Here is a 10,744-nt window from a genome sequence, read left to right as displayed (position 1 = left end):
TCATATGAACAAAATACGACATGAGCTGGGATGCTTTTCGTCAACAGGGAAAACACATTTACGTTTATCTCTTCAAAGGCTTCAGGATAATTCCAGGTATCGAACACAGATTATTAAGTCTTCGACGAACCGAGTCTACAAAATATGCGATACTTTTGAAGTTAATATCTCTGTACTGACAATGTATGACATTTCAGATCGGCAGCGTCACTGTAATCACGTGACTTTTTGAGTCGAGACGTGAAAGATTTTTTCCATCGATATTAGTATTCTGACGCACTGTCGTACTCTCTTTCCTTTAAAGTAATCTTTACTCTGATAAAATATTCCGTGAGTAACGTAAATAGTCTCTGGTCAAAGGCGTTGTTCCGAAGTCGTTATCTCGATCAAAATTCGTAGAGCTGGTACATTTTCGTAAAGAAACATACAGCCAAACTCGCGATACCTCAGATGCAGTCATGACTGAGGAGGTGAAAACAAAAGAGAAGAAACCACGTATTGAAGTCAAAGAGATATCCACCCCGGAGGAGCTAGCGACACTGCTGGAAGAGGCAGGCGATAAGCTGGTGGTGGTCGACTTCTTCGCCGACTGGTGTGGCCCCTGCAAGATCATGTCCCCACGTGTCACGGAGCTCGCTAATGCCCACGATGACGTCATCTTCATCAAGGTTAACATCGACGAGTGCGACGAAATCGTCAAGAGGTACGGGATAAGTAGCATCCCAACGTTCGTGTTCATAAAGGGTGGCGAGAAGTTGGACTCCCTCATTGGAGCCAACTACGAGTTGTTAACGAACAAGGTGGTAAAGCTTAAAACCCCTCCACCTACGGAGGAACTTTCCACGTAGTAAAAGTTCTGCACTAAGTAAGTTTACTTGCTGTCTGACACACTGAGTTGAAATATGATGTGCTAAGTTTGAATAACGTTGTCTTTGTAACTACTTTTTCGTGCTGTTTTACGTATATGTAACATCCCGTCTCAAGTGTGTAGAAGTGAAAAGAAGAGTGAGTCTCGGTCGTGTTTTTTTGAATTCTTGTTGCGCTGGCTTAAAAAATAGTCGTTAGTGGTGATCTATGTTTTACTGAGAACGATACCACAAGAAATAGCAAATTGACGTCCCACTATTTTCGTGAACTATTTTTTAATCGGCTGCAAGCTCTTAAAGCTGCATTTGTCGTGGTATGTTGGCGTTTACACATGATTACACCGGAAAGGCAATAGTATCTGTTTGGAAACGAACCGTTTGAATAGAATATTCCTTTATTGAGGCCTATCTTAGGGAAAACAGCCTTTTCTTTGTTGAAATGTTTATTTACGCGGTAGCTAATTGTCAGGGAAGAGGTCATGATAATTAGATGATATCTATATATGATTACATCGCAATGAACATCAAGCATGATGCGATTATGGTGAAATTTATTTAAGTTGAATGGAATCTGTTACTAGTATAAGGGATGAAAAATGGATGAGAAACATTATTAATACTTACATTTCGGTGATACATAACTGAATGCCAAATTGTTAACAACCTATCTCTACCTTATTTAATCATCTGCATACATTATGGCTTCTCATACATTGTAGATAACGATCTATTTTAAAACATCAAAAAATGTACACATAATACCCCTCCCCTCTTCCACGAGTAAAATTTAGCGTTCTTATGTTAGTAGCAAATTACATTCAAATATTAAAATTCTACTAGCCTACTACAAAATATTGCTGTCTTGTTGTGATGCTGTTGAACATGGAATTTAAACAGCGAACAAATAAACATATCAAAAGAAAATATATTACAATATATTGCTGTTTCTTCTAGATGTGTCTTAAATGTGCAGAAATATCGGGTCGATCAACTATAACTACAATTAGCAAATTACTATCATTGTTGTTTTGTCATGGTTGTTTGAGGAATACGTAATATTCGCGCAAACAAAGTTGACACTCGGCGCCATGGCTGATGGGAGCGGCTGTAAATGGGAAATGCCTTTACGGTCGCTCCCATTAGCCGCCGTAACCGTGTGCCAACTTCGTTTGCGTGTTTAGTACGTGACACGTACCCTTTATCGATTTCGTAGAACATCTCTGGTTCTCGGCATAGAGAAGAAGTATCTCTAGAGTGAGCATTGCTTTCTACGCATGTTGTTAACATTAAGCTGGAATTGTCTCCTGATCTCAGGACGAAGCTGTTTCTTTAAGGCTAGTTCACACTGATCGTCACGTCAAAACATTCCATAACCCATTTCCAATGGCGGCATTAGCAGAGGTCGACGACGGTCCGTCACGTTGCGTGACGTCATGGCACGGCGCGTCCCGTCCCGTCACGGTTTCTCGGAAGGAAAGTTTTGACGGTATCGTCGTCTGCTAATATCGTTAAGTTAACGGACTTTCGAAGCACTCAATCATGTTATAGTAGTGGATTTCATGCTTCTGTATCTTCATAATATTTATTTTGTTATTATACATTGTTTTGTGATAAATTGCAAACGTTCAGTGATGATTTGTATGTCTTTTTCATTGGGTGTTCTTACAAAAGCGAGGTCAGATATCTGAAAGCGATAAATTATTGAGGTTTTAGAATAACAGAACAGAGCTGCCGCTCACAATATATATATTTAAGAACGAAAAGGTCAGCTTCAATGAAGGAGAAAAACAGAGCTGTTTGTAACATTAGTTATATAGAAAAAAACATAATAGTCAATATAAACAGGTTCCATCTATCGTTTTAGTTATTGCTTCTTGTGTATGCATGTATATATTCTCTCTAGCAGGTTAAGTGCCTGGCAGAGGGTTAACAATTCTCTGTTATTCCAATCTCGTATAGCGCGCGGAAAGAACGAACACCTATTTCATTCTGTACGAGCTCTGATTTCCATTATTTTAGCGCGGTGATCGTTTCTCCCTATTTAGGTCGGTGTCAAAAAAATATTTTCGCATTCGGAAGAGAAAGTTGGTGATTGGAATTTCGTGAGAAGATTCCGTCGCAACGAAAAACGCCTTTCTTTTAATGATGTCCAGCCCAAATCCTGTATCATTTCTGTGACACTCTCTCCCATATTTCGCGATATTACAAAACGTGCTGTCCTTCTTTGAACTTTTTCGATGTACTCCGTCCTGGCCTATCTGGTAAGGATCCCACACCGCGCAGCAGTATTTAAAAGAGGACGGACAATCGTAGTGTAGGGAGTCTCCTTAATAGATCGTTACATTTTCTAAGTATTCTGCCAAAAAAACGCAGTATTTGGTTAGCCTTCCCCACTGCATTTTCTATGTGTTCCTTCCAATTTAAGATGTTCGTAATTGTAATACCTAGGTATTTAGTTGAATTTACGGCTTTTAGTGTAGACTCATTTATCGTGTAACCGAAGATTAACGGATTCCTTTTAGCACTCAGGTGGATGACCTCACACTTTTCGTTATTTACGGTCAACTGCCAATTTTCGCACCATTCAGATATCTTTTCTAAATTGTTTGCAGTTTGTTTTCGTCTCCTGATGACTTTATTAGTCGATAAACGACAGCGTCATCTGCAAACAATCGAAGACAGCTGCTCAGATTGTCTCCAAAATCGTTTATATAGATAAGAAACAGCAAAGGGACTATAACACTACTTTGGGGAACGCCAGAAATCACTTCTGTTTTACTCGATGACTTTCCGACAGTTACTACGAACTGTGACCTCTCTGACAGGAAATCACAAATCCAGTCACATAATTGAGACGATATTCCATAAACACGCAATTTCACTACAAGCCGCTTGTGTGGTACAGTGCCGAAAGCCTTGCAGAAATCCAGACATACGCAACTGATCTGATATCCCTACTTGTGATTCACAGGAACGATGTTTTCTAAACCCAGGTTGACTGTGTGTCGATAGACAATTTTCTTGAGGTAATTCATAATGTTTGAACACAATATATGTTCCAAAATCCTGTTGCATATCAACGTTAACCATATGGGCCTGTAATTAAGTGGATTACGTCCACTACCTTTCTTGAATATTGGTGTGACCTGTGCAACTTTCCAGGCTTTGGATACGGCTCTGTCGCCGAGCGAACGGTTGTATATGGTTGTTACGTATGGAGCTAATGCATCAGCATACTCCGAAAGCAACCTAATTGGTGTACAGTCTGGACCAGAAGACTTGCTTTTATTAAGTGATATAAATTGATTCACTACTCCGGGGATATTTACTTCTACGTCACTCAAACTGGCAGCTGTTCTTGATTCGAATTCTGGAATATTTACTTCGTCTCCTTTTGTGAAGCCAGTTCGAAAGGCTGTGTTTAGTAAGTCTGCATCGGCAGCACTGTCTTCGACAGTATGTCCATTGCTATCGCTCAGAGAAGGCATTGATTGTTTCTTGCCGCTAACATACTTAACATACGACCAGAATCTCTTTGGATGATCTGCCAGGTTTCGAGAGAAAGTTTCGTTGTGGAAACTGTTACAAGCATCTCGCATTGAAGTCCGCGCTAAATTTAGAGCTTGAAACGTCCCCTTTTGAACATTTATACATGACTGTGCTTAAACTGACACACAATATTTTTAGCGCAACGCAATCTGACTTTCAAAAATCCCTACAAAAGAATGGCCCTGACTAACATTAACCTATACCTTTCACAAATCACTTACCTCACAACAATCTTCATTACTCGAACTACTGCAATACAGCGAGCGCCACTACTGCCAGCTAAATAAAAGATTCAAACTACTGAAGGCACTAACTACTGATAGGCATAGTTAGCAAATGAAAGATCTTGGTAGAGAACAAACAATGTATTTACCTTAATAGTCATAATATATATAGCAGTTCATGACAAATTTCAAAACTCCGCCATCTCTCTCCCCACATCCACCACTGCTGGCGGCTCACCTCCAACTGCGCAACGCTACGCGCTGTTCACATCCAGCTGCCGCTGCCCAACACTACAATGGCAGACAACAATGCAAACTAGCCACAGACTGCACACAGCACAGCCAGTGATTTTCGTACAGAGCGCTACGTAACGTTGCCAATAAGCAAACATAAACAGCCTACTTACAAGCTTCTGTAAGAGATCGCCAATCTTGGGGATTTTGCGTCTGTTTAAATTTGGCATGTTTGTTTCGTTGTTTCTGCAACAGTGTTCTAACCCGTTTTATGTACCAAGGAGAATCAGCTCCGTCGTTTTTTAATTTATTTGGCATAAATCTCTTAATTGTTGCCGACACTATTTCCTTGAATTAAAGCCACATCTGGTCTGCACTTATATTATTAATTTGGGGTGAGTGGAGATTGTCTTTCAGGAAGGCGTCAAGTGAATTATTATCTGCTTTTCTGAACAGGTATTTTTTCGTTTATTTTTGGAGGATTTGGGGTAACAATGTTCAGCCTTACTACGACAACTACGTGTTCACTAATCCCTGTATCGGTTTTGATGCTCGTTATTGGCTCAGGATTATTTGTTGCTAAGAGGTCAAGTGTGTTTTTACAACCCATTTCTATTCGCGTGGTCTCATGAACAAACTGCACGAAATAATTTTCAGAGAATGCGTTTAGCACAATTTCGGATGATATTTTATGCGTACCACCGGAATTAAAAATGTATTTTCGCTAACATATCGAGAGTAAAATATCATGGATAACTCATGTTATGAAGTTTGCTTCGGCCATTAATAAATTTTGTCGTTGTTCCTTCCGATGCTATACCATTTTGTATCTCGGATGGTGACTGATAACCTCACCTTCGCCGTTCGGTACGGGGCTAAACGAATTCACGTGAAATGACCTGACAGACAGTCTGAATACACCCCGACGTGACGGTGCTGTGACGAGATATACGTTCATTTTGCTCTTCACAGCTAAGAGCTAAGTTTATTCCAGGTATCAAATGCAAATTGTTATGGAGTCTACAAAACGACTGTGCCAAATCCACAACTCTTACCAGGAGAATCAGTCTGTACTAGAGATATGATGATATTCGAATTCTATAGGTATATACGGACAAACGGACCCCGTCCCTCGATTGTGTGACAACGGTGGCAACGTGTGTTGACAACACAAAACCGTTTCTGCGCATCTGCATGGCCACTGCAGAGACATTTCTACTCTATGGTTCTCGGCCCATTTCAACTGTTAAAAACCTTCATACTTTCTTAGTGAGGGTTATAGGTGTTCTTTTTTCTTCCTTTCGTTTCAAAGATACAAAAAGTACGGTATTGTTCTGAGACTTCTACGCTGCAGACGTCCTCGGACGCTACTGGAGTAGTGGTTTTATTTACCGACGGTAACTGTGCATACAATCAACATATTCCTTGCTCAACTACTCGATAGAGCTGAATATTAACTGCACGGAGGCTATAGTGAGGTGATGGCATCCGAACATAACGAGTTTCGCTAATGTTTGTTCTGGAACATAGGCTGTCGATGTGACAGACACTGCACGATCTTATTAAATGGAAACCAACATCTCGATTAGCTGATTGGTCGATAGCGGCTCCAGGTGTTTTTGGAATAAATATTATATTTTCTGTACTGTAGTGTCTTCAGCCAAGATTATTTGATTATAACGCTGAAGTCTTGTAAAGTATTTGACTGAAGGGGAAAATTTAGGAAAAGAAGTAAAATTTCATTTTGCAAGATACAAAGTCATTGAATCATTGGGTGAATTTAAGGAATGGCTTAGGTATTGAGCAGATGCAAACCGTCTTCTACTCAAAAGTATTTATTTGTGTATTAATGTTAACAGTTTAGTGGCAAATTCTATAAATATCTTTCCCATAAATGTATATGCATAAATGTATGGAACATTAGTTACACCACACAGGGAACGACTAGCCAACTACTTTGGCATTTCAAAAGCTGTTCACTCAGTATTGATCATTAAAACCACTGATATCTTTATGTAGAAATAGACAGTTAATGACCAAACATCAATCATATGCAATTTAGGTGATGCCCATTGCGCATTTAGTGCAATTACCTCTTCATGCAAGCCCTTTACATTATATTTGTTCATAAAAACTTCAACAGTGACGATTCTCAGACAATAACAAACACAAAGGTGCTACAACGGATTTACAACGACACATCATTGAAAAGAACACAGATTTAACACAAATGCTAGCAAACACAGCAACACATTACAACAGAACAGCGAATATCCAGCTACATGAAATTAAATAAAGTACTAAAAGTTAACAAAGTGAAATAGTATTTTACAAATTGTACTAATGAGTACTGTCGAATACTTTGAACTGAAATTTGGTATGTTAATTAGCATTAGTAACTTACAGGCCTTTTACATTATCTAAATAACGGTATAGAGATTCTAGGTAAATAGATTGTCACAGAAGTCACTTTTGAACAGACACTGGCGTCCAAAAGTAAAGCAACAAACCACTATTTCCGCGTTTTGTGTCTAATTCACAATATAATTATGCAGACTATCAACAGACGTCCGTACGATCGTGTTCTGCACAGCAGATGGCATTCTCGCCGACGGACAACCATGCCAACTATGACATCATGAACCTATGAAGCCGGCCGCTGTGGCCGAGCGGTCCTAGGCGCTTCAGTCTGGAACGGCGCGACCGCTACGGTCGCAGGTTCGAATCCTGCTTCGGGCATGGATGTGTGTGATGTCCTTAGATTAGTTAGATTTAAGTAGTTCTAAGTCCAGGGGACTGATGACCTCAGATGTTAAGTCCCATAGTGCTTCGAGCCATTTGAACCATTTTGAACCTATAAAAAGGGGCGATGTTTTCTGGATAGTCCTACATCCACAATCACTGTGTAAACAGTCACAGACGGTGCAGTATGGCACAGATGATGATGATGTTTGGTTTTTGGGGCGCTCAACTGCGCGGTTTTCAGCGCCTGAACAAATTCCCAACCTTGTCTCAGACCAATCTCACCACGTGCATGAATGATGATGAAATGATGAGGATAACACAAACATCCAGTCATCTCGATTCGCGCCGGGAATCGAACCCGGGACCTTGTGCTCGGGAAGCGCGAATGCGACCACGAGCTGCGGACAGTATGGCACAGAGAGGACGCCTACCAGACTCTGCGGTGAAGGCCCATAGGAAGAGTGGAAGCAGAACAGTCGCAAACTGATGTGGCCTGGTGACGTAATGTGAATCGTTCTGTTGTTTTTCGGATATGGCGACAGTTTATAGAGACCGAAACTGTATCCCGAATACCAGGACAGGGACGACCCCGTGTCACATAAGAAAGAGAGGACCGTTGTTTGGCTGTACGAGCATGACTGTACCGCCTTGGTACAGCACGGCAACTGGCATCTGACCTCGCAGCATCCACTGGACTTCTACATCTACATACATACTCCGCAGTCCACCATACGGTGCGTGGCGGAGGGTACCTCGTACCACATCTAGCTTCTTCTCTCCCTGTTCCACTCCCAAACAGAACGAGGGAAAAATGACTGCCTGTATGCCTCTGAACTAGCCCTAATCTCTCTTATCTTATCTTTGTGGTCTCTCCGCGAAATGTAAGTTGGCGGCAGTAAAATTGTACTGCAGTCAGCCTCAAATGCTGGTTCTCTAAATTTCCTCAGTAGCGATTCACGAAGAGAACGTCTCCTTTCCTCCAGAGACTCCCACCCGAGTTCCTGAAGCATTTCCGTAGCACTCGCCTGATGATCAAACCTACCAGTAACATATCTAGCAGCCCGTCTCTGAATTGCTACTACGTCCTCGCTCAATCCGACCTGATAGGGATCCCAAACGCTCGAGCAGTACTCAAGAATAGGTCGTATTAGTGTTTTATAAGCGGTCTCCTTTACAGAAGAACAACTTCTTCCCAAAATTCTACCAATGAACAAAAGACGACTATCCTCCTTCCCCACAACTGCCATTACATGCTTGTCCCACTTCATTTCGCTCTGCAGTGTTACGCCCAAATATTTAATCGACGTGACTGTGTCAAGCGCTACACTATTAAAGGAGTATTCGAACATTACGGATTTCTTTTTCCTATTCATCTGCATTAATTTACATTTATCTATATTTAGAGTTAGCTGCCATTCCTTACACCAATCACAAATCCCGTCCAAGTCATCTTGTATCCTCCTACAGTCACTCAACGACGACACCTTCCCGTACACCACAGCATCATCAGCAAACAGCCGCACATTGCTATCCACCCTATCCAAAAGATCGTTTATGTAGATAGAAAACAACAGCGGATCTACCACACTTCCCTGGGGCACTCTAGACGATACCCTCACTTCCGACGAATACTCACCATCGAGGACTTAAACAAGAGTGGCCTTTATTGTCGGAGACCCGCATTTTGTGTACCTCTGACACGCCTCCACAGAAAGGGGCGTTTAAAGTAGAGTCGTCAACATCCCCCACCTGGACGATCGAACAGTGGGCCGATATTCTTTTCACAAATGAGTCTCTATTTGGTCTGGAGAGTGATTCTCGACGGATTAGCCTCTGGAAGGAAAGTGGAACACGATGTCGGAGTCCAAACATTGTGGTAAGAGACTGATATCGAGGAAGTGCGGCAGGGATTACGTTGACCACTCGAACACCTCTTCACGAAATTCTACAGGTGAATCGGCAAGGTTTAGCTGCTGTCAGTTATCGTGGTAAGATCTTGGGACATCAAGGTGCTGTGGTGCCAGACTTCGTAGTGATGGACGATAATTGTCGACGTTATAGAGCACGGGTGGTTGATGTTTCCTTGGAAAAGGAAGGCATTAAACCTATGACGTGGCCTACTCGCTCTCCCGATTTGAATCCCATAGAGCATGTCTGGGACGCAGTAAGGAAACGGGTTGCATCCACCAAACACTCTCCAAGAACTGTGACTAGCTCTAATGCAAGAATGGGTGCTATTTCCTCAACAAATGATGCACAGCATGCCCCTTCTTCGTCTGGCCTGTATTGTTGACAGAGGTAGTCATACCCCACACCGAGCACATTAACCAGTGGTCGGAATGTGTGTGCAAATCCATTACGTTAGAAAAAAGGAAGAACATTTTTGTCTACCGTTATGCATCTTGCAGCTGTTTACTTTCTGTGCTATTTACATTGTTTCTACTTTACTGTCACCTGTGTCTACTATTTTGTGGCAAAATAAATGCATCCTTGCAGAATATCTGTTCGTTGCTTTAATTTTGCAGACCAGTATGTGCTAACACAGTTACTATTTTCACTAGTCCATGTCTTAATACAGTTTTACTGAAGTCACAGACTTTGCCTTGATACGATGAAGACGAGCTGGAGACACTCGTGAACTGGCGCTAGTAATGTTGTACACAAATAATTCAGTACAAAACTCAGACATGACCACATTTCGCTCAAGACGGCCGGTGGGCAAATACTACTGCAGAAACCGTTGAGCCAATTTTATACCTATAATGAGTACTGCTTACCTTCAAAGGAGCTATCTGGCAGTTTACATAAGGTTGCGACAACTGAGGCTATGCGGTCTGCCAGCAGTCGGGCGGCACATAACAGACCCCTGCAAGTTCTGCTCACTTAGCAAACTTGCTGTGCCTTGTGTAAGATATCTTGCTCTTGCAGCCATTTCTATTTTATTATCTGTAGTGGGTCGGGGAGCGGGGGCGGGGGGGGGGGGGGGGAGGCTCCCGCACTGAGCGTTGTGTTTTCGTTTGATGGCTTGGGAGGCGGGAGTCACATTGTGGCAACTGCAGACAAACATTAAGTTGGCCCGAGCTACCAGAGTGGGCGGTCATGTGTGCGTGAGGTGTGCTTGCTTGT

General features: G+C 41.9%; 1 protein-coding gene across 1 annotated transcript; it reads left to right on the top strand.

Moving 5' to 3' along the window:
• Positions 1-458: 458 nt before the first annotated feature.
• LOC126092659 (thioredoxin-2-like) lies at positions 459-848 on the top strand. The gene has a single exon (XM_049908380.1). The coding sequence runs from the start codon at positions 459-461 to the stop codon at positions 846-848; it is 390 nt and encodes a 129-aa protein (XP_049764337.1).
• The last annotated feature ends 9,896 nt before the right edge of the window (positions 849-10,744 follow it).

The sequence above is a fragment of the Schistocerca cancellata genome, chromosome 7 (assembly GCF_023864275.1).
Source record: "Schistocerca cancellata isolate TAMUIC-IGC-003103 chromosome 7, iqSchCanc2.1, whole genome shotgun sequence".
Classification (NCBI taxonomy): Eukaryota; Metazoa; Arthropoda; class Insecta; order Orthoptera; family Acrididae; genus Schistocerca; species Schistocerca cancellata.
This window is presented reverse-complemented; position numbering and strand designations above follow the sequence as displayed.

Coding starts and splice junctions, on each gene's coding strand:
- LOC126092659 (XM_049908380.1), top strand. CDS start 459: ATGACTGAGGAGGTGAAAACAAAAGAGAAGAAACCACGTATTGAAGTC.